This window comes from Cnephaeus nilssonii (assembly GCF_951640355.1).
Source record: "Cnephaeus nilssonii genome assembly, chromosome: 10".
Taxonomy (NCBI): domain Eukaryota; kingdom Metazoa; phylum Chordata; class Mammalia; order Chiroptera; family Vespertilionidae; genus Cnephaeus; species Cnephaeus nilssonii.
In genome coordinates, this window is record NC_137081.1 from 54,053,906 (window position 1) to 54,079,696 (window position 25,791).

Below are 25,791 nucleotides of genomic sequence, written 5' to 3' on the forward strand. Positions count from 1 at the left end.
ATATTTGGTAGTAAAAGTGAAAGTATTTTATTCCTTTTATAAGCCAATTTGAAAAACACAGAAATGATTCACAATAGGCAAGATATTCAACCTAATTGTCTATTGGCGGATGAATAAAGAAAATCATATCTATATGTCTATATACCTATCTCTCTCTCTATATATATACACTGAGTGGCCAGATTATTATGATCTCTGAACGCATAATAATCTGGCCACTCAGTATATATATATAGAGGAGCAATCTGCAGATCTCTCTGTAGCTCCTGCTGGGTGGCCCCAGGCAGTGGCTGACTTTGCACCTCCTTGGAGATCCAAGATATATATATCAGGGGGAGGGGACATGGGTGGTTGGCCAGCCTGCCTCCTGGTTGAACTCCTGGTCAAGGGGACAATTTGCATATTAGCCTTTTATTATATAGGATATGCACTGAGTGGCCAGATTATTACGTGTTCAGAGATCATAATAATCTGGCCACTCAGTGTATATACCCCTATATATAGATGTAGATATAATAGGATATCATACACATACACATATAAAGGAACATTTTAAGGCTGAATATATCAACTTTAAAAAAAAAGAAAGCTGTCATTTGAGACAGCATGGATGAACCTGAAGGATATTATGCTATGAGAAATAAGCCAGGCACAGAAAGACAAATACTGCATGATCTTACTTGTATGTGGAATTTAAAAAGTTGAATTCATAGAAGTAGACAATAGAATGGTGGCTGCGAGGGTTTGTGGAATGGATGAACAGTTACATGTTAGTCGAAGAGGACAAAATTTCAGTTTCAGGGGATAAATAAGTTCTGAAGATCTAATATACAGCACAGCGACTATAGTTAATATTACTATTGTAATACTTGGATTTGTTAAGAGAATAAGTCTTAAATGTTTTCACCGCAATAAAAACGAAAGATAACTATGTGAAGTGACAAATATATTTGATTGATTGTAATAATCATTTCATAATGAATATATATAAAAACATCATGTACACTGTAAATATATACAATTTTTATTAATTATACCTACATAAAGCTGGAGGAAAAATGAAATATTTAAATCCAGAAACACATTTTTTCTAAGCAACTAGAGTTATGAAACTTCTGAAGATTTTCCTAAGCCCATTAATATGAAGTATCTTCTCTCATATGAAAGAAATCTAAATTTTAAAGGCTAATACTGAATATAGGTGGTAAGTTTTCAATGATACATATTTGAATACAGTGATGACTATCACTTTTATTCCAGTGTTCATATCAAAGATAGCTTTTAAACTTTGAGATTCTTGCATGCAAAAGGAATATTTATTTTCCTGAGTGTAGCAAGTATTTGATTTTGTTTCTGGATGAGGCTTAACAGAATTATACTTTTATGCCGAAACCGGTTTGGCTCAGTGGATAGAGCGTCGATCTGCGGACTGAAAGGTCCCGGGTTCGATTCCGGTCAAGGGCATGTACATTGGTTGCGGGCACATCCCTGGTAGGGGGTGTGCAGGAGGCAGCTGGTCGATGTTTCTCTCTCATTGATGTTTCTAGCTCTCTATCCCTCTTCCTTCCTCTCTGTAAAAAATCAATAAAATATATTTAAAAAACAAAACAAAACAGAATTATACTTTTAAAACAAAAAAAGAACTATGCTCTTACTTGGAACAATGTAAACTAAGAAACTGAAAATAAGGATTCACTTATCACTTAGGTTTTTTAAACTAAGAATAAAATGTTAAAAGGAGAAACTGAGGTAGAATACAGAAAGGGGCAAAAGCAGGTTTACTGTTGTTCACATGGAAAATAATACAATTAATAAATACAAAAATAAACGGATTCATGTACTCACAACTGTAAACGTGCTTTTGCTTTACTCTATATATACTTACCAGTTTTAGATACCCTGAGACAAGGATGTTATGATTAAAGTCAAGCACTGAATATGGTGAATTAGTGAAAAAGTGAGAAAATGGATGAGACAGGGAAGGTATTAAAGTAGAAAATAGGAAAAAAAAAGAGATTTGATAAGAATAAATATAGAAGCATAGTAAACAAAGTTTGAGGTCAAAAGTTTAATTAAAAAATGCAAAGAAATTGTATTTATAAGAATGTATGGCTATGTGAAATCTACGGTTCTTCCACCCTCGTTAACATTACTGAAAATCTAGCAAAGCAAGACACAAATCCTAGGAGCCTTGTCTGTTTTGCATGATGCAGTGTGCTAGGCAAACCCACTGCCAGTTTGGGAACAATTCCAAGGCAAAATGGGATCCACCCCAGAGTCCTGAAGGAAGTGGCAAGAAAATAAACAATATAAAAATAAAATTAAATACCCCAATTACTTCCAAGTTCATTACAGGATTCTGGTTTAATGTAAATCCCTCAAAAAACTCTATCATTCAATCCTATGTAATAAAGAGCTAATATGATAATTATACCGAACATCAGAACGACCGTCCAGACAACTGTCCAGATGACCTTCCAGATGAAGCCGGGGCTGTGAGGGCCGGCCGTGGCTGCAATGGGCTGCAAGGGCCGGCTGAGGCAGCTGGGGCTGCGAGGGCCGAGCCCCTTGCACAAATTTCATGCATCGGGCCTCTAGTGTTTTAATGAAACATTCTTTTAAAAAACATTAACATCCTTTGCCAGTACTGCCACAATTACTATAATTTCAATTCTATGAAGTTAATTTGAAGCAGAGTGAGATTAATACTTTCCCACTATCTGTCTTTGAGACATTCACTTTGTTATTAGGTTCCTTTTGCATATGTCTTGTTTTCTCAATGGGAAGAAATATCTCATTGTGGGAATACCTTTTAGTGCAAAATAGAAAATAAATTAAATGACCAATTAAAAAAGTAAGGTTTCCCATAATTCTGTCATCCCTTCTCCAAACACTAGATTTAAAATGAACTAACAAGAAAAATAGAGACAGATTCATAGAGAACAGGCTGACAGATGCCAGGAGTTGGGGAGGGGTGAGAGGGCGATATTGGGTGGGAAGGTGAGGATGGAGGGACATGGACAAGTGTGGTGATTATTGCCTGGGGAGGGGAAGGAGGGAGGCATGTGGAGGGTATAGGGGGATAAATGGTGATGGAAGGAGACATGACTTGGGGTGGTGAAAACACAAAATGGTATATGAATAATGGGTTGTGGAACTGTGCACCTGAAACCTGTATAATTTTGTTAACCAGTGTCACCCCAATAAGTTCAATAAAAAGGAGAAAATAAACAAACTGATTTAGAAAAATCCTTTTCATTAACCATAAATTTCATTATAGCATTAACATGAACAAAAATATCTTCATGAAAATGAATATTATTTAAGCAATCTGCATGTATTATTTAACTTAATCCACATAATCTTGTGATTTAAGTACTTTAATTTGATTTTAAAGTTTGCTATAGTAAACAAGGCTTTGGAGTGGGTAAAATAATTTATCTACTGGTCCAGTAGCTGAAGTAGCTGCAATAGGAACCAAGGCTCTTAACTTCTTAGGCCAGTGATGGCGAACCTATGACACGTGTGTCAGCAGTGACACGCGTAGCCATTTCTGATGACACGCGGCCGCATGCCGAGGATGAAACATTTGCTGCTCCTGAGGATGAAACATTTGCGACTAGAGTCTTGGAGTTAGTTTTTTCCTCAAAGTGACACACTACCCGAGTTATGCTCAGTTTTTTGGCGAAGTTTGATACACCAAGCTCAAAAGGTTGCTCATCACTGTTTAGGCACAGGGCTTGGCTACTAGAGAAGTGAGTGGTACAGTTATCAGCATGGTGAGGTAGACACATTTGAATGGTAACATTTACACATTGAACTGATGTGGAATAATTTAAGATTCTAAAACCTGTCTGTCATACAACAAATATATTCCTTACTCAGGAGTGGTCCTAAGCCAAGTTTTGCTGTTAAATATTGCCTGAAGGAAAACAACTCTTTGGTATGGCCTTTTTTTGTGTGCTGAAGAATGTCCAAGTAGAAATTTACATCCAAAAACAACCTAGATAGATTTATCAAGTTCTGCCAAACCAGTTCACTTGCTGACAGGGACAATTTGGCAGTTATTTCTTAACCAAAATTTTATAGCCTAAGCATTTCTCAAACTTATTAAAAGTTAACCATTTGACAGCATGACAATGGAATATCTTACTGTTAAATTTATCCTCTCAAAATCTTAACTCCCTTCCTTGACTCCCTATTTCCAAATAGAAGAGTGGGCATATTTACAGTAGCTGATTTAAAATCCTTGTCTGATAATTTCAGTATCTGAATCATCTCATGGTTGGTATCTGTTCCCTTGAAAATTAGTCACATTATCTTGACTCTCCATATGTTGAATAATTTTGGACTGTACCCTGAACATTGTTAATATTATGCTGTGGAGACATTATGTTACATGATGCCAGCGGATGTTGATGTTTTTATTTTTGCAGGCAATTAAGTTGGTCAGCCTCAGACTTCAAAATGCCACTCCTTTGAAGAGCAATAGCTCATCTCTCAGTTCAGTCCTTTTACGTTTCAGGTTGTCCCCCACATCCCTGGGTTTGGGAGGGAGCCAGAGACTTGGGATGAGTTGAAACACAGAAACTTAGGTTTTCTTCTCTGGCTCTCTCCTCTCTGGGGGTCTTCCCTCCCTCTATGGTGACCATGGTTATTCCGGGCTCAGTCGGCTTCCTGCTTCTGCCAGCCAGAATAATTGTGGGCTTTCTATTGGAATTGCAGCCATTGCAACTGAGGCCACCCTTAGGACAAAACCACAGAAAACTGGGAATTTACTGAGCCATTACATTTGATTCCCTGCCAAAATGTGCAAAGTTCGGTCTCCAAAGTCCTCAGGTAGTTGCTTTTTGTATGTTGTCCAGAGTTATTACTGTTATTTATAGAGGTTTGTTTGGTACTCATTCCTTTATAACAGAAGTTGAACTCCCAAACTCAGTTTTTAAAAATCTCTCAATTCTTCTGAATTTCACCATGATTTTCATGGGATGACTTAATCACCAATCCAATAGCTCTTCCTAAAGCTCTTATTTTGTTTAATGCTTATTCGACAGTATTTCACACTACTGAGCAGCTCCTCCTCCTTGAAACTTTTTTTTTTTTGTTGCCAGTGTAATATTTAGGTTTTCTTCTGAACTTTTAGTATTTTCATTGGTCCTTCTTTCCAGGTCATAAATGTGTGCATCCTCTAAGGTTAAGACATGGGTATACGGTTTCCCTCATCATACACTTTTCTTATCATTCATTCTCACACCAAATCTATGGAGTATTCATCCCTAAAGTCTGTATCTTCAGGCTCACCCTTTCAATTCTCTTTTGATCCAATACAGTTTCACTTGTTCTGCCGTCTACTGTGTTAACACATAATACAATCACCTTTTCCTCAAATCTGGTACACACCTCTAATCTTCATTTTCCTTTTTTAATGTAAGGCATCATGCTTAGAATCAAAAAATCTTAAGGCAAGATAAAACCTTAAATAAACTGAGGTTGGCTTTCTTAGAATAGTAAAATCCAAAATAAGACTGGGGGTGTGACAAAAGGTTACCAACTTTTTATTTTGCCAAGAAAGTAGTAAAAACAATTAACTACCAAGATCTACTATCTTCTTCTTGTCTAAAAAGGAATAGACATTTGTTAAAAAAGTAGGAGGAGTTTTTAGATTCAGCTTTAGAAAAATGTTATCACTTCATCCACAGGACAAGATGAGAAGCAAGAGCTAGGGATAGAAATGGGGATCTGGGGTTCCAGCATGGGAAAAGAGGCGGCGGTGATAATGTTTAATCAGCAGAGGCAAGAAGGAAAGCAAGATGTACTGTGGCCATTTGGCCATCTAGCAAGAGTACATTCCAGGTAATACTTTCAGGGAATATGAACAAGTCAGTGACCCCCTGCAGCATTATTTGGATGAAATGTACAGTAAAACATGATGCCCTTAATGTTAAATAGTGGAGAGCAATTAGGAGTAAAAATAAGTGTGTGTAAACCCATCTAATATGGAATTATCTAGATGAAAACTTAATTGAAACACAAAAATCATGCCCTTATTGATAAACAAAATGGGAGAAAGAAAACAGGATATCCATCTTGGAATTATTTGATTTTTCAAAAGGGACTTATCAAGGAAGGAAAAATAATCACAGGTTAATGATATGTAGAATGCCTGGAATATATTTTGCAGTTTAGTTTTATTAGAATTATAGGATATATCTACGTGTATATCTTAGAGCAAAATATCAAGTGTATGGAAAGATACATTTTGGCAAAAAAAAAAGAAAAAAAGAAAAATCAGGGAAAAAGTCAGCTTTCATAACATAGCAAGACCAATTAAACAAGCAACAGAGAAGTTCAGAGAGCATAACAAATCAGGTGCAAATGAAAATTTAGTGAGCTTACCCTTCCACTCCCCTGCCAAATTCTAGTAATATTTTAGAGGGGAATCCAAATCCAATAAGAAGTTGTTAAATACAATAATGGGAAAAGTGCTATCTAGAGATTCTGTGGTTAAAGGAACCTAATTGGTTTTCTTACTATTGATTTTAGATCCTATAATACATCCTGTGCCTTTAAAAACAACCACCGAGTCCATATTACGCAGCATTTCAAAAGTCTAGGGTTTTGTGGAACACCTCTGGAAATGCATCAGGTACCACAGTCTTTTAACAGATTAGAGTCAAAATCAGAGCTTTCTCTAGATTTAATGTAGTAGGTATAGCTAAATAACCAGGGTCATGATTTAAAGCAGAGATGGGGAACCTGTTTTTGCCAAGGGCCATCTGGATATTTATAACATTATTTGCGGGCCATACAGAATTATCAACTTAAAAATTAGCCTGCCATATTTGGTCCAACATTTAACGAATTCACCCCTAATGCCTTGGCAGGGCCAGACCAAATGATTTTGCGCGGACGTTCCCCGCCCAATTTATTTATCCAAAAAATGTGAGAAGGACTGATGAGCAAGCAATAATGTAAGAAGGACTGATGACCTACATGGATAAAGAAGAGTTCCTGAGGGAATGCTAGAGTATTCTTAGAGCATGACATATTTCCTGTAGATGAAAAGCAAGTAGCTTAGTGAGAAAAGGACAACATAATTTCTCTAACAGGAAATTATAATCTGGTAAAACCAGTGGTTCTCAAAATATGGTCTAGAATCCTTGGGGAAGGGTGGGGTGGGTCTTGAGATCAGTTCAAGAGATCCACTGTTGAAGAGAAAATCTGCATGAGTCCTGAGTGTCCCTGCACATTTTTGCTGCGCATGGCAAGAATACAAGATCAGGGACATTTCTTAGGGTTGTATTTGTTTTTGTTTTTATTTTTTTTAAATATATTTTTATTGATTTCAGAGAGGAAGGGAGAGGGAGAGAGATAGGAACATCAATGATAAGAGAAAAACATTGATTGGCTGTCTCCTGCACACCCCCTCACTGGGGATCAAGCCCACAACCCGGGCATGTACCCTCGATTGTAATTGAACCCAGGTCCTTTAGTCCGAAGGCCAACGCTCTATCCACTGAGCCAAACAAGCTAGGGCTCAGGGTTGCATTTGTAAAGGAAAAGCCTGAAGGATAAAGTATGTTTCCTCTTGGATAATGAACAGGCTACTTTACTGCTTGTTATAAAATGGCGAGTTTCCCAAGCTCAATGTCCCTCTCCTTTAATGTTCTAGCATCCATGTGTTCTAGCATCCATTCTAGTCTACCAGGTCACCCTCAGGCAAGACCAATCTATGTAATAATAGAGGAATATGCAAATTGTCCAGGATGCCATCACAGTAACAGTAACAACCAGCAGGCTACCTGGGCGACCAGGCCAGCAGGGGGGTTAGTGAGGGACGACCAAACGACTCAACAGCAGGCTGCGTGGGGCGACCAAGCCAGCAGTGGGGGCATTTGGGGGCGACCAGGCCGGTAGGCAGAGGCAGTTAGGGGTGATCAGGCTGGCAGGAGGGGCAGTTAGGGGCAATCAGGCCAGCAGGCAGGTGAGCAGTTAGGAGCCAGTGGTTCCGGGTTGTGAGAGGGATGTCTGACTGCCAGTTTAAGCCCAACCCCGGGATTGGGCCTAAACCGGCAGTCGGACATCTCCAGAGGGGTCCCAGATTGGAGAGGGTACAGGCTGGGCTGAGGTCCCCCTGCCCTCCCGCGCACGAATTTCGTGCACTGGGCCTCTAGTGCAAATATAAAATGCTCTTGCAGGTTGCCGTGCTATGAGTAATAGACATTTTCCTCTGATCCAGGAGTCTTGTGTCTTCTTCCAGCATCCATGAAGCAGTAACTGACTTATTAGCTTGTCATTGAGTAAAACTAAATCTAGACCCTGAAACCCATGGGTCAACTACTGTCACAATACCATTAGATGTTACTTGCCCTTTTTTTTTTTTTTTTTTTTTTACTGTGTTGGCATTTATACTGATGATGCAAAAGTGATGGTGAAATTGCTGGTGCCAAGGCCATGGTACCAAATTGTAGTTTTGTATGTATTTTTCACTATCATACTCTCAGTTAAAAAAGAAAAAAAGCCAGTTTCACCTAATAATGTCCTTGATGAGCCTATAAAGATTTCTTGAATTTTATTCCCCAGTTAACCTCTTTTTAATATTGTATGAAAAAATTGGATATATACACAAGGGCCTCTGTTTCACAGTGAAGCACAAGGGTTGTCTTGGGGAAAGCACCTAGTGTAATTTTTATATCACAAAATGAACTAGTCACTTTTTTTTTTTTTAATGGAATGCCATTTTTACGTGAAAGAATGACAGATAGGCAAGCTATGGTTAGGCAGACATTTTCTAAAAAGCAAATGAAGTTAGACTCTGACTTAAAAAAAACCCAAACACAACTGAAAAGATTTGCTGTCCATAAAAAAATTTAAGTTTTCATGTGAAAATTAAAATTATAGATAACTTATACCCATTACAATAAGCTTGACAACTGCCCAATATTTAAAAGACTTTTCTGAAAAGATCAGTGATGATGTTAAATGTGATTTTTAAATATATCCTACAATAAATCAATATTTGGAAGATTTACATAGTTCAGTGAACCAGTATTTTCCAAATGACTAAATTCATGATGCTACAAAATCATTTATAGGTAAAAGATACATTCAAAGTACAAGATAAGCCACAGGTTTTTAATATAGCAGTAAAGTTCATTAGTTTCAGCTGTTATACTACTGTTAACACTTAAGAAACTACTATTTATCAAGTTTTGGAGCTGTATGAAAGAAGAATACCTAACAATTCTACAAGGGTTATTAAAATACTCTTCCCTTTCCCAACTACATATCTGTGTGAGGCTAAAATTTCTTCATATAATTAACAAAAAAAGACATGCCAAAAAAAACCCCCTCAAAACACAAAATATTACAACAGATCAATGCTGAAGCATTTCATAACAATGAAAACCAAATATTTTAAAACTTGAGGACTTTTTAGGATGAAAGATTATGACATATTAATAAGAGAAACAAGATTGTTTTGAGGGCTAGTCCTAACCTACTGAGGTTGAGAACAGCCTTTTATGCCTTGGTCAAGAGAAATCTGGGCTGAATAAAATATACAAGCTCTTTTTTGTGGGCTCTGGAATTGAGTAGAAAAAAAGAAAAGAAAAATGGGATATGTGAGAAAGGGAATAATTGGGGGAATTAAGGGGAGAAAAGCCATACTAAAGATACTCAAATTTGCTTAGAAACCCAGGAAGAGATTTAAAAAACTGATATGCCACTTCTCATTTTCTTCTCCCCTCAAAAACCCTGAAATGATGTATTGAATTAAAAAAAAAATAAAAACCCAGAACAGGAACGGGTTAGAATGAATTAATAATTGATATCTGGAAACAAAATTTCTGCAGAAGAAAGTATTAAAATGCTTTGGATATCAGTATTTTTTTTCTTATTGTGACATATTTATTATGACACTTTGGAAAAAAAACTTCAAACTTTAAGCAATGAACTGTTTGAAGATAATTATTTTTCCTTCTAATTATTCTACCAGAGAGTCTATAAACAAAGACTAGTCTCCAAAGAGGAGTACTATAGAAGTGTTATATACAAAAAGAAGGTATATTCGATCCAGTATCTAGAAATACAACAGGGGGAACGGGACATTTGCTCTGACTGAGACGGCAAAGTGTCCCCTCCACCCCCCACACACATACAGACACACACACAGACACACAGGTTTTCCCCAACTTTCTGTAAGCCCCAGCCTAGATTAACATGTGCCAACGTATAGTGGGCACAGCATCATTTCTACTGAATAAAAAGATGATGAAAAGAAAGAATCAAATATTAAAGAAATATAGGAACTTTTTTTTTTACAAAGTTGAGTAATGAACATAAGCAATCAAATTTATTTCAAGTTCCTTTCTTATAAAATGTACTGTGTTTAAATGATGTAAACCAGATCTGAGTTTCTCACAGAAACCACTTAGTAATTATATATCTTGACTAATGGTCTGATTTCCAACCTTTGTTCAAATGACGAAAAACAAATTTATCATAAACCTATATATGGTATTCTATTTTAAAACTTTTACAATGTATATAAAACCAGGTGCCTTATATAGCAACTTAACAAATAAATATAATTTGAGATACTTGCAATAGAGAAAGGAGTGTTGAGAAAAGCTATGGGGCCCTAAAATTCAGACGGAGATCACTAAATGAGAGCTGCTACTAAGTCAAGAGTACATGAAATACCAACAGTTCAAGGATGGGGATGCCATCCAAAACCTAGACTTGTGAGGCTAGTATTTTATAAGCCACAGAGGCCAGAAAGCAGAACAGAGTTCGAGTTCATACACTGTTTGCTGAAACTGTCATACATAACTTAAGTAACACATCACAGACAAATGCCTCTCACTGAAGGACTAATACAAAAAAGTAGGGAGCACCGTCTCCTCTGAAGCCCTGATTATGTCACTTAAAAAAGTTATATTAATGAAATTGCTCTTTCAAAATCCTCTGTTTTGGCTTTCAGTAAAGATGATGCTCTCTAAAGTAGCCTGGAATAATTTTGGTTCTTGTCTGGAAATCACTTTTTTTCCATTAAAATCTTGTAGACAGTTTAAGTTTACATATCTATGCACACCTGACCAAGATATAAACAAGTAATAATTTACTTTTCCCTACTTGAAATGTTGAACCCCTGCTCAAGTCTACCTTCAGCTCACTGAAAATTTTAATTTTTAAAATAACGTCCTTTGTTTTATCCGTACCATAAAGTTATAATTAGTATTTAATTTCGTCATACAATTAGGACTTCACATTGTATAAAATGCTTGTTAATTGCTTTAGGTCTCTAAATCTGTTTCTCCAATCAATTTGTAGCTCCTTAAAGGGGATGCATCATCTCTTACTCCTTTTTATTTTTGTATTCCTGTCATTGACTAGCAAGAGTAGGCAAATAGGAAGGGTTTAATAAATACTTCTTGTATAAGTGACGGCAGGTGCATTTTTTTTTTGCATTACTATGATCTTTTATTTTTTGGCAGGTGAATTTTTACACATTAGTTTTCTTCAAACGTTAAAGTGTCTATATTATTTGCAATTGCCAGGTACAGCACATTTTCTTATGTTATAGTCAGCACCGAAGGCAACTCTACAGCTACCTTCACTGTTGTAGTACTCTAAACCTACAAAATCTTTCCTCAAAGCTACCACATGCTTGCTGATCTAATCATATTGAGAGCCACATTAGAAATTTGCCTTTCTTACTGGTAACTTAAAGTAACAATTACATTCTTCATATTTTAAAAGTTTTGCTTAAAGCATATAACTCAGATAAAGAAGGACATATATAAAGAATAAATTAGAAATATGTATAGAAAAATAAGAAATGAAACAATATCAGCTCTTTGGACACATGAACACATAATCTCTATTTAACAGTAAAAAGTTCAAATAAACTCATTCTATATTTACTTCGTGTCTTGGGTCCTAGAAGCTGAAAAAATCTTTACAATGTTTTATAATTTCTACTTGAGTTATTAAAACAAGATTTTAAGTCAGAGGGCAGGGACAATATCTCTTTATTCTTCTAGTGGCCGACAGTGTCAGGTACACAGCAGTTGAGAATTACTGAATAAATGAGTAAAGAAAACTGACCAGATCACCAAATTCTTTTATGTATTCTATATTATTGCTCTCTACATATTTTATTGTATTCAAACACATTAGACTTTTGTATAATTGCCATAAAAATAAAAAAATGGGGCCAAAAGATGAGGGCGAACAGTTTTGTCAAGCCTTAGGCACCCAGTATAGTATTTAGTTTGACAAATGAAGTGATTCCCAGAAGCAGTATTATAAAAACACTTTATTTTTAAAAAAATATTTTAATTGATTTTTTAGAGAGAGAGAGGAAAGGAGAGGGAGAGAAGATAGAAACATTGATGGGATGCCTCCTGCACAACCCCTACTGGGGATTGAGCCCGCAACCTGGGCATATGCCCTGACCAGGAATTGAACCAGCAACCAACCTTTTGGTGCATGGGATGATGCTCAATCCACTGAGCCATGCCAGCTGGGTAAAAATAACTTATTTCTAAGATCATACAAATGACCCAGTATGGTACAATTCTAGTTTTAAAAAAGCAAATAAAACAATGCCAATGTATATTTACATTAAATACAAAATATTATTTAAATAATAACTGCTATCATGACGTATGTTACCACCTCTGACAATGGTGTCCTACAAATAAGAGATAATAGTTTTTGGCAGAAAAAAAAAGTTTTTGCCAGAATAAGTATATGTATTTTAGTATTATTTGATTTTCTCTATATAAATATTTTTAACTTTTAAAACTGGTTATAAATATAATTAATAATAACATGTAACAGTTTCTTCTCTAAAGCACTGTTCAGCTATTCTCCTCTGGAAAGGTTATTTCATATTAGAATTTTTGAAATTGTTAAGATGATAAACTATATTTCTTTCCTGAGATTAATAATGATAGTATTCAGAAAGTTGAATTCATTATTAAATTCTGCCAATTTCCTTTACCTTTCATTAATATTTATCATATGGTAAATTAAGTACTAGTCTCCCTCCACTCCACTGTGGCCTGGTGACTCAGTTCATTGGAGCATTGTACCACACACCAAAAGGCTGTGGGTTCGATCCCTGGTCTGGGCACATACAGGAGGCAACCAATTGATGTTTCTCTCTCATATTAGTTTCTCTCTCTCTCTAAAAAAAATCAATAAAAACATATCCTTGGGTGAGGATTAAAAAAAAATACTAGTCCCCCAACACACCTTTGATCTTTGGTACTCTCTTCTATACCACAATCTACAATCCCAATGATGCTTTAAAAATATATCTATCTTCCTTTCAAGGGGTGGAACTTATTTCCTTCCCTCTGGAGCACTTAGTGACTTATTTCTAATGAACAGAATAAAGTGGAAGGGAAGGTTATGTGATTTTAGAGACCAGATCATAGAAAACACTGTGGCCTTTTCCTTGTTCTCTTTCTCTTGGATCTCTTACTTTCTTACTTAGAGGAAGTTAGCTGCCAGGTTGTGAATATAGATCCACATGCGAGGTCTCCTAACAACAGTCACATGAGTGAGCCACCTGAAAGTAGATCCTCCAACCATAGTCAAGCCTTCAGATAACTAAGCCTTTGCCCACATCCTGACTTCGATCATATGAGATCTGGAATCAGAACCACCCAGCTAAGTCTCCAAATTTCTGACCCATAGAAACTGAGATAAGAAGTATTTGCTGTTTTAAGCTGTTAAGTTTTGGGTTAAATCTGGGGTATTTTCTATTGATATGATATATAATACAATGTCCTCTTTCCAAAATCAGATCTTAACAAGAAAGACTGTGCAAACTGCCATGGTATACAAGAGTTGAAAGGTTTTTCATTAAACTGAATACTTCTCTAATGTTTTTAAACTGCAAGCACCCAATGATACAGGCTCTGTTGTCTTGATTTTATACCTTCTTAGGAGTTAAAAGAATTATTACGTGCTGTTGGTATAGGATTCGTATGAACAGAAAGTAAACTATAAATTTTGTGCTTTCAAATAAAATTTTCTTTTAAAGGGCCTCTTTCCCCCTCAACATATCCCTTTTTCCTCTAGTCTCATTTTCCAAGGTGACAATAGTTGCCATTTGCCATAATGTCCATGGGTCTTTCTCCCTCTCAAATATTCTAACCAAATCCTAAACAAAATAATCTGAAGAAAACAAATCCTCAAGCCACCCACCAAACAAGCGGAGGAAAGGACTGTGGGTGGTTAGTAGGAGCTTCCTTCTGTTACTAGCTCAATGACTATATAGCCAGCTCTCAATATTTAATAAATCCAACTTATTCATTCTTTTAGAATGCATTTCCTCTTCTCTTTTAATACCTTATATATCTAGTATGCATTAGTACTTTGGTTCTAGATATATAAAGGAAGATGAGAAAGCTAAAATATTAGACAGTTGGTTTTTATTTTTACTAAATGGTTACAGTATAAGATTGAATAGATGAGATATTGAAGGTATTAAATATGTGGTGTCACATAAATCTTTCCCCTTTCAGCAATGATAATTAAGAGAACTCACTAAATTTTGATTTATTTCTTACCTGAAGCTTAATGTTGTTTCCTCTTATTGTCTGTCCACAAATAAAGTTACAATTGATGCAATTTCAGTAATTCTTTGGAAATAAGCTACCTCTGACATGATTTCTGTTATTTATGGTTAATTCCAGCATAGGTGTGTGTGTGTGTGTGTGTGTGTGTGTGTGTGTGTGTGTGTGTGTTATAGATAAAAACATCTTACAAAGTTAAAACAAATGTAATTTAAAAAATTCTGAAGAAGGTTCCCTTTGAACACTTATTGACTGAAAACTAAATCTAAAACTTTCATAAATAATGACCAATTTAAAATAAACTAACATATTTTAGAGTCTTTCACATCATCCCTTATGTTTTAACCAAGACTGCTATTTAAAAAAAAAGCTTTTACATAGTTTGAACTAGAGATATTTACTATCTTCAAAGAAATATAATAACTGAAATAAAAATAAGAATTTTGATTAAAAAATAATGGTAAATAATGAAATTTAGAAGTCTTTGAAATAGGAAAAGGATTGTAAATATTATTCACTTAAGCACTAAATTTATGTCAGCATTTATAATTCAGTGACTTATAATGTACTATAATAAACCAAATCATAAAATTGTATCCTAAAAGTCAGAATCATTGTTCCTAAATTTTGTCTCTTACAAAAGAAACCTAAACGAATGCTAGTGCCATTGTTTCTTGTGCTTTTCAGCATCTTTAGATAAATGGAAATTGAAGTGAAGGTAAAGAGAGCTGAATGATTCAAATAAAAAAATGATTCTGAATTAAAAAATGTGAACTGGGAGATACTATAGGGAACTTCTCATTCTAAAATTTTTATTTGTAGAAAATTATTAAAATCAGATTTCTCGCCGAAACCGGTTTGGCTCAGTGGATAGAGCGTTGGCCTGCGGACTGAGATGTCCCGGGTTCTATCCTGGTCAAGGGCATGTGACTTGGTTGCGGGCACATCCCCAGTAGGAGGTGTGCAGGAGGCAGCTGATCAATGTTTCTCTCTCATCGATGTTTCTAACTCTCTATCCCTCTTCCTTCCTCTCTGTAAAAAATCAATAAAATATATTTTTAAAAAAATCAGATTTCTCAGATTTGATGTTAAATAAAAACAAGATAGTCTCAGTTATGGGATCAGTAAAAGAATAACCCTGTCACACAAAGCTAAAATCTACATAATTAAAAGGAAAGAAAGATAGTGCTCTTGACTTAATTGATATTGTGAATGTTAAGTGTCCTCATTTGTTAGAAGATCCCATTTTATTCAAAAGCTGTCTCATCCCACTAAAACCCAACTCACCTCATTTAAAGAATTCCTTTTTAAACATAAAATTTCAATGATTCAGGAAATACATGGATAATAATATACATCTATATATCCACTACCTTGACTTAACAAGTGTTAACATTCTGTCATGTTTGCTTCAGATCTTTTTCTTTGTTAATATATTTTTTATTGATTTCAGACAGAAAGGGAGAGGGAGAGAGACATAGAAACATCAATGATGAGAGAGAATCATTGATCGGCTGCCTTCTGCACACTCCCCACTGGGGATTGAGCCCGCAACCCAGGCATGTGCCCTGACTGGGAATCGAACCGTGACCTCCTGGTTCATAGGTCGATGCTCAACCACTGAGCCACGCGAGCCGGGTGAGATCTTTTCTTTAAAAAAAGAAAAGTTATACATACAATTGAAGCTTCCTTATTGTCTTCCCAGAGTCACACTCTCTTTTCTCATGGACTGTAGAGGTGGTCATTTTTTTAAAGAAGATGTGTACCCTCCTTATACTTTTACTACCTATTTGTGTTTTTAAAAACAATTATAATAACGTTTTATATGTTTAAAAATTTACATAAATTATTCCTGCTTTGTCATTTTGTAGTTTCCATTTTTATTCAACATTTCTTTTGAAATCTAGGCATATTAATATATAAATTAAGTTTATTTTACATTTTCTAAAGTGTTTTATTGTAAAGATGTACCATTCTGCTATTGATGGATGATTAGGTTTTTTCTAACCAACACAGCATGCACATACTTGTACCTGTCTCCTTGCAGATAAGAAATATTCTTTCCTATCCTGCTTCAATGAAGACTTTTGCTTAAGCTGATGAGGTGGCTTTTTTTTTTTCTTTTTAACTGAAGCACAGGCAATTGATAACAAACAAACAAACCCAGAATGCTATTCTTTAATCCAGAATCATCAGTGCCTTACTATTTACCTTTGCATAATTTTTTATTTCTTTCTTAAATGCCTGAAAAGAGAATACTAGGAAATATGAAACCTAAGCCTTTTTTTACTTGGAAATGGTACTTCTATTTAGGATCACGTTAAGTCATTTATTTGTATATACAGAACTTCTGTTTAGAATTCAGTGATGAATCTACCTCAGGAAAATAAAATGAAGAAGATATGTTATGTATCAGCATTTGAATGCTGCTTTTTGCAGAAGCAATGTTATGGTTGAAAAGAATCTTGCCAATATTCTTCCCTGTTCCTGACCACCCAAGTTATGATAGAATACTGACTAATTCAGGAAGGCTGTGCAACCTGATTTCTCATTTCTTTAGGGAATAAGCCAGCAGCGCAGTCTACCTTTGATTCTTTTTCTCTTGGTACTCCTGATTTTACTTTATCAAGTGGTTGATCAAGGGTCAAATTATTCTTCCTTGCTTCACTGTCTTCAAGCAGGGGCATACAGCCATAACTGTTATCTGTAAAACAAAACCCTCTTGGACATAAGTAGGAAATTCTTATTTTTGGTAGTACCTGAAAACGTAAACAGAATACAAATCCAAACCTCTAATTTTACAGAGTAGAGACTTTGACAATTTAGATTTGCTGATTTCGATTTTGGCATATTTTCTTTATATTTGTTTTTTTTTTCATTTCCACTAAACATACAAAATCCTTACTCTACTTAATGGTGTGAAAAATATGTAGAATTTATATAAGTTGTATTTTCAGGTATGCATTTCTTGTTTAAGATACTCATTTGTATAACTATTCCATGCATATTATAGGAAAATTAGAAAATGCCGACATGCCAAAAATAAAATAAAAGCTGCTGATAATTTTTATTATCTGAGAGTTATTCCTGGTTTATATTTTAGCAGATTTTCCTATATATATATAAATTCACATGATAATTTTTTGTGGCATAAATAAAATATTTATTTTTGTATCCTGTTTTGCTCATTTTGCTATATATCTTAAGTACATGTGATGTTAATAAGCTGATCTATTATCATCACTTTTCTTGGCTACATAGCTGTTCCTTATATGGATGACTGTAATTTAATTGTTGGACATTTCTTTATTTCTAGTTTTTCATTATTAGAAATGCTATCATGAGCATCCTTACATACAGATTTTTAAGTACTTGAACAAGTATTTTCTTATAATATATTCTTAGACCTTAAAAAGCTTTTGCTACTAATTGGCAAATTATCTTCTAGGAAGTTTTATCAACTTAGAGTTCCACCATATAGAACACAAAAATGTCCATTTCTCCATTGACTGAAAGTGTTAATTTCTTAAATAAACATATGTAAATTAGAGAAACAATGGAGAAACAAAATAGAAAAACGCAACTTCCACCTTTTTCTAGAATTGGTTCAAGAAACACATAAAAAATTAGCATGAACATACCTTGACTGGAATTCACAAGAAGTAACTGTGATTTTAGCTTGTCAATAATAGTTTGTTGAAGTGACAGCTGTTCTTGTTGCTCACGTATTCTCTGCTCATAGTTTTCAGTCTGCTGACATAAAAACCAGTTAGCCTGATATTTACTGACAGATATATACATATATTTACTGTCTACTAATAATTATATATAGATATGAGTTGCCCATATTGCTATTTCCCAGGTATTGAGTATTTATTTATAAGCTAAAAACTGGCTCCAGCAATGTACTTATAATCATTACAAATATCTGTGATTTGAAACACTTCACAATTTAAAAAATAATCTTAAAGAAAATTTCAATTAAGAGTTCAACAGATGGTTTCTAGCCCTTCAGTTAGGATAAAAATTATAATTTAGAATTTTATCCTAATGATAACAAAGAAAGGCATGAATAATAAAATGATGTCATATTGAAGTTTTCTATAAAATACCCCACTAACTTAAAAAAGGTAAGATTTTATGTCTTTTAAATAATCACACTTTTGAATTTATTTTTAGGGGACAAAATAAAAAGAAAGTGGGTATAACTAAAACATTATGAAAACTAAAGGGACACATAAAAATTACAAAATCCCACTGATCACAAATTTCCTTTCTAAAAGTTTTAAGAACTCCAGAACACAGCTAATTTTTAGTGGTTATCTTAAATACCTCAATTTCCCTTGTATTTTTAATCTATCCCTTTTGCTATTATAATGGCTCTGAGAATTAAGCAGTGAAAGAAGAAACAATTTGCAGATTCAGATACTGTAAACCTTCAAAGCAAATTTGAAGATGTTGCATAACCATCACCAAATTAGTACAAAGTCTTACATATATATCACCAAAAATTAATAGAGAATTTTTTACCAATTTCTATCACCAGAGGAACAAATAAATGACTAAATTGTAAATTCCTTGAAATGTGAGATGGGGTCCTAATAATCTCATAATGTCCCTTCAATAGATATTAAATATTTGATTTTGAGCTGATTTTTAACCAAAGTTCAAAATCAGTAAAGCTCTATTGTTTTCAGACACTAATAAGTTTAAAGTTCCTTATAAATTACCCAGTTATTCCTAGATTCCCAAAATAAGTTAGCTTAAGAAATTATGCCGAAACCGGTTTGGCTCAGTGGATAGAGCGTCAGCCTGCGGACTGAAAGGTCCCAGGTTCGATTCCGGTCAAGGGCAAGTACCTTGGTTGCGGGCACATCCCCAGTGGGGGGTGTGTAGGAGGCAGCTGATCAATGTTTCTCTCTTATCGATGTTTCTAACTCTCTATCCCTCTTCCTTCCTCTCTGTGAAAAATCAATAAAATATATTTTTTTAAAAAAAGAAAGAAATTAAAGCAAAAAAACACATTTTTCCAAGGTAAAATTCTATAATACACTTTAAACATAACTGACAGAGCTGACAAATAAACCAAGTGATGTGCATGCTGCCTGAGTGTAGTCTTATATAAACTGATACTTCCATAGAGCTCTGCAAGGTAACGTATACATAGGACGTATTCAGTACATACTTATTGGGGAAAAAAATTAAGGAAATAACCCAAGTTTAAAAAAATCCAAGTAAATTTCATTATAAATAGAAGAACCAGTCTTGTGAGTCCATGTAGACCATATATCCTATGAGGATCCGAACTGAACCACAGATACCAAAATTCAGTCTAAAGCCAGGCTTCCTAGGACATGATACCTTATTCCTACACTAGAGGTCCAGTGCACTGATTCGTGCACTGGTGGGGTCCCTCGGCCTGGCGGCCTGGCGGCCTGGCCTGCAGGGATCGGGCAGAAACTGGCTCTCTGATATCCCCCAAGGGGTCCTAGATTGCGAGAGGGCACAGACCAGGCCGAGGGACCCCACCGGTGCACGATCGGGACTGGGGAGAGACTGCAGGAGGGCTCCAGGGTGTGTCCGGCCCATCTCGCCCAGTCCTGATCAGCAGGACCCCAGCAGCAAGCTAACCTACCAGTCGGAGTGTCTTCCCCCTGGTGGTCAGTGCGCATCATAGAGACTGGTCGACTAGTTGACTGGTCGGACACTTAGCATATTAGGTGTTTATTATATAGGATAAATTTATGTTCAAGGCTCTAGAAAGAGTAGGTCAAGTGAAAGAAGGATTCAAACACCTGTAGCAAATTCTGTAATACCTTAAATTTACCTGGGCTACACACAGCCACCAAGGCTGATGAATTGGAGAACAAGTTGATGTTAGTCTTCTCTATCTATTTCTGTGTATTTAGAACTTTCTTCGAAGAACTCAAAGCTCGTCATAAACATTGACCAACAATTACCCATTCTTTTATTATATTTTGATAGGTATGTACATTCTATCCAGACATAAAATAACCAGTACAAAAACTTAGCAAGTTAGAGACAGGCCCAACCCATTCTCTATTATATATATTCCTCATCTTAATGAAAAACCAAATGACCTGTATTTTTCTTTGGAACCAACTCAGAAAGCCTCTGCCAGGTAATTTTCATCTTCTAGTCTCTGGCTTAAAAACATACTTTAGTACATCTGAACATAACATATTATAATAAATTAATAATGTTGAAAATGGACTCATTAGCTTAGATTAATTAACAGATCAACAACTACTTCAAAATGAAGTTTTGAATTATTTCTTAAGCTACTTAATAAAGTACTTTATTTAGTCCTGATATCTCCACAGTACAGCAGAATGTCTGGCACATATTGAGATGCTCAGTAAACATTACTTGAACAAATAAACGACTTAAGTAGTTAAAGAAGTATCAGAGAAATAGATATGCTTTCACAAGTGACCTCAAGGAAAGGACAACAGGCACTGCTTATATTTCCGTAAGGGAAACAGGAACAATGGAGACAAGGTCAGCAGGTGAATAAGACAAAAGGAAGTTAAGTTTGAGAAAATGGATGCAAATGACAGGCAATGTCTGAAGATTTTTCTTTTAAAAAAAGGGGAAGCTTATGCCATCAGAAAAATACCCTACTAATTTGAGAAGAGAAAATACACAATATTCAGAAAATAGTAAAACACACACACACAAAAATGGGCCATAAGGCTGTGAGAGGGAAAGTCCAGAGAATATTATGTCAAATTGCAAAATAATCAATAGAATTCAGTTTATTTGCTATGTTTGGAAACTAAAAGAAACAAAAGTGTTTTTTTAAATTAAATGCTTTTGTGCAATGAACAGATCTGAATGAAATTATAACCTGAAAAGTCCTTTTCAAAGGTCAGATAATTATTGCACTGTCACAGTATTTAAAAAGAAAACCAATTAGAGCAAGTGCATTCCAGCACTACCAAAGACCCCATAAAACAGAAAAATCACTAACAACCGCATTGAAAATGTACAACAGCAATGTCTTGTCAACACTTCTGTACAGAGCACAGACATGACAGCTAAAACAGACAGAAGAGAAGATGCTTTTGACAGCCAGTGTGTGTGAATGATTCTTTGAGTCAGATGGCAGCAACAAGTTACCAACTAAGAGATCTGCATGACAACTAACCATCCATCTGTATCAAACACCATCTGGCCAAGATGACTCTGGCTTCTGTGTATTTGACACTCCTTCCAATTCTAAAGACTAGCAAAACAAGTGGTCTACCAGCATCTAAAGAGGCAAAACAGGTTCTTAGGTACTTGTATTAAAATGCACTTTGTATTCTTCCTTAGTGTTCAAAAGCAAAAGTTAAAACAACGGTGATCACATATAGTACATATCTTAAATTTATTAAAAATGGCTGGCCATACATACTCTCAACTATCAAATCAAAAGCTTACCTTAAGAAATGTCCCTTTATCTAGGCAAAATTTGAATCTATCTTCAAAACTATGGCAGCATATTTTCCATAATTTTGGACATATAGCTGCATAAGTTTTTATGAGTTTCATAAATATTAAAATAGTTTCATAAAATAAATTTTTTCTATTGCTGACACTGAAAATTCTCATTTTTCATATTTCCCAAAGCACTTATCCCTAGATGAAGAAAAAAATCTAGTGTCCTTACGTCATCTATACTGTAAATAGATCAAACATAAGTTATCTCTCCTTGAACATAATCTCTTCTCATCCTCAAGAATCTCAACATTCTGAAAAATACCACTGTTTTCCTCCAAGTATTAAAAAAAAGGAATTTAACAAATGTTGAATGAATTTAAAAAATAGTCTCAATGTAAAAAACCTTTTAAACTGTACCAAAATTAACAAAGAGAACAAAAGCTTTATTGAAGGATTTGCCTGGCTACCACAAATGCTTTCAATAGGGAGCTCCAGAGTTCATGAAGGAAGATAATTAAATATTAATTATCGCAATACATAGCACTTTAGACACAAACTAATTGTCATATCTTGACACTTTGGTAAACTAAACATCAACTTCAAATTTAAGTAAAAGGAAAAAAAAAGAGATTGTATAGGATTAACAACTCAGGATCCTGATTTACACAGCTCATTCTTCACCCACTCTCTACTATATTCTCTTATAACTAGGCAGAAGTCCTGCCCTCACCAATACCAAGATTTATCTAGGCTAGAGCTACAATTTAACAAATCAGATTATTAGGTGACGATGTTGCCATCAATTTCACAGCATGTCAAATGATAAAGACAAACTATTTTTATTTTATAATTCTGTGTTTTGGTCCTGGTTAATTTACTTAGTCTTTTTGAGCCTTGGTTTCTTTCTCTTTGGAATTGAAAATAATATTTACCTGAAGCGATGAAAGAGAGTGCATGTATAAGATATCCGGCATATAATAAGCTCCTTGTAAACATTAATTCCTTTCCTTTAATAATGAGTAAAGTATCTACATAACATCTATTACCATAGCCTGTAGTGCACACATCTTTTAACTAAAGCTCTGATTACCAGAGAACACTGGCAATTTGTCACTTACCACACAACCACCCCATGCTCTAAGCCAGTTTTTTTCAGTCTTTCTTCTAGATCATTGTAACCTATAACTCAGAAGTTTCTTTTTGAGAAATCAGAGTGGTATCTCCGTTGAATAAAAAACATTTTGTCAAGCAAAAACAACAAAAACTTTGGTTGTTCAAAGCTAAGAAAGTTCATAAAGCCTATAAAAATAGCTAAGATGATTCAGGAATAATTAATGGCTGTTAATAATACAAAAATAGCATGTTTGTTGAAAAAAATGCAAACAACAAAATGTCCATCATCACCACCACAACAAAAAGCCAGATATGTACAAAGTAAAAAGTGGCAGCCTCTTCCTTTTATTTGCTTTCCATTCCTCCTCAGAGGTAATTACTACTGACACTTTGGTCTGTACCCTTTCAGAACTTTTGTGTACATGTATATATATCTCACTTTTTAAAAAATACAAATTGTTCTGTAATCAAATTTTTCAACAACACATTATCCTCATATGATCATTTCGCTGAATACTTACTATGCACCAAAATCAGAGTTATATTTCTTTATATCTCATTTATTCCTTATACTAACTTTCTGAGGAGGTTACAGATGAGAAAACTGAGGCATAAAGAGGTATAAAATAACATGCCCAAAGTTTCTAAGTAGGTAGTAGAGATGGGATTTGAATCTAGGTTTGCCTGACCACAAAGTCCAAGCCCCTAAATAACCATTATGGCATATCATGTGAGTATACCGGTATCTAGCTCTACTGAGGTCCTCTGTTTGCTATATACTTTCCCCTTAGACCAGTGGTTCTCAACCTTTTTAATGCCTTGGCCCATTAATACAGTTCCTCATGTTGTGGTGACCCCCAACCATAAAATTATTTTCGTTGCTACTTCATAATTGTAGTTTTGCTACTGTTATGAATCGTAATGTAAATATCTGTGTTTTCCGATGGTCTTAGGCTCTACAGCAGCGACCCACAGGTTGAGAACCGCTAGCAGGGTCGCCTAAGACCATCGGAAAACACAGATATTTACATTACAATTCATAACAGTAGCAAAATTAATAGTTATAAAGTAGCAACGAAAATAATTTTATGGTTGGGGGTCACCACAACAAGAGGAACTGTATTAAAGGGCCGCGGCATTAAAAAGGTTGAGAACCACTGCCTTAGACAATCTCATCCCCAGTGGCCGGTTATATGCAAGACTCAAATTTCTCCTTCTAGTCCAGACTTCTCCTCTGACCATCAGATCTATGTGGCCAAGTGCTACTGGAAAAGCATTTCAAATTTTACTTATTCAAAATTAATGATTACCCTCCCTCCAACCACCTTACTGCTCCCCAACTCCGCCCTGCTGCCTGCAAAATTAGGTCCTTTGCTAGTATTCCTTCTTTCAGTACTGGCACCACTGTCTATCCAGAAAGTATAACTATACCTGACATCTATATTTGTTCTATAGCCAATCCATTACTGTCAATTTTAATCTTAAATATTTCTCCAATCTATCCCTTTTTTCACCTTCAATGTAGCCATTACAACTTTAATAAACTACTACAAATAAACTACTTAAGTCTATCAGTCAATACATTCTCTTCACACTAGTTACGGTGTTCTTTGCAAAATGCAAATCTAACCATAATACCCAACCTCCCCCTCCCATCCCCAAATCTTAAATGGTTTCCTATTGCTCTTAGAATAAAGAACCAAAAGTTCTCAATATGGCCTCTAAGACTCTACATAGTCTTGCCCCTGGCTCTTCTCACTGCACTATTTCCCTTATATTTTCAGTTCTTTCAGGCCAATGGGTCTTTATAACACAGGTCCTTATACCTAGAAAGCACCACCCTCCTAAACCCAGCCCTTTCAAAAATCACTTCGTAAAGATTGTCTTCTCGGACCTCTTTGATTAGGTGAAGCAGACATTCTAATAGCAGTTTACCTTTCTTCCTGATACTTATCAGACTTTGAAACTTTACATTTCTGAGATTGTTTGACTAGTCTCTGCTTTGCTAGACTGTGCCACCGTTGCACAACGCAGGGAGCATGTCTGCTTATCATTGCAGACCCAATACTTAGAGCAGTTCCTATTATATTGAGTAAGGTCTCAAAATAGTTTTGAATAAATATCAGAATTTTAATTTTTCTAATTATTAATGGATTTTCTTGAACCTAGCATAACTGTCTAAAAGTTCTGACAGGGCATATTTCTGGAAATAAAAACGTGGAACAAAGGATCCATTTTAAATTCTGATAGGTGCAAATGAGTCTATGGCAAAGTACTAGCATTGCAATAGAAGAAGTTAGGCTTTGATTAGAAACAGCCAGAAGCACCCTTAGTCTAATACCAGTAACTTCAGTAGAAAAAACAGAGTGAACTGCTCTGTTCCCACCAATACTTTACACAGAGAAATATGTTTTTTGGGAACACAGAAAGGAAAAAAGGGTGGTAAACAATGAGATAATTTACATCTTAAGTAAAAGTAAAGGCATTAAAAAAATAAAATAGTACCTATAAAAAGGCATTTTATGCTTTCATGCAATCCTTTTAAAACATGTTTTACAAACTTTTAGAGGCAACATAAGCCTTCCAGCCAAGTTAACATTTCAGATGGGCCCAGACCAGCTCTAGAGAAAAATAA

The 25,791-nt window shown here is 35.2% G+C and overlaps 1 protein-coding gene across 6 annotated transcripts in view; it reads right to left on the reverse strand.

Moving 5' to 3' along the window:
• Positions 1–25,791, reverse strand: part of TANK (TRAF family member associated NFKB activator) — a 97,572-nt gene that overhangs the window by 21,398 nt on the left and 50,383 nt on the right. For 4 of the 6 annotated variants that reach the window (XR_013814106.1, XM_079782687.1, XM_079782688.1 and 1 more), the window contains 2 exons: positions 18,239–18,347; positions 17,183–17,301 (listed from right to left, as the gene is read on the reverse strand). Coding sequence is in view for 5 of the 6 variants with exons in the window: in XM_079782687.1 (XP_079638813.1) it covers positions 17,183–17,301; positions 18,239–18,347 (228 nt within the window). In the remaining variant the exon portion in view is untranslated. Of the gene's footprint in view, positions 1–10,394; positions 16,248–16,630; positions 16,718–17,182; positions 17,302–18,238; positions 18,348–25,791 lie in introns of those variants that run through there. The other 2 variants (XM_079782690.1, XM_079782689.1) reach the window with 2 other exon arrangements.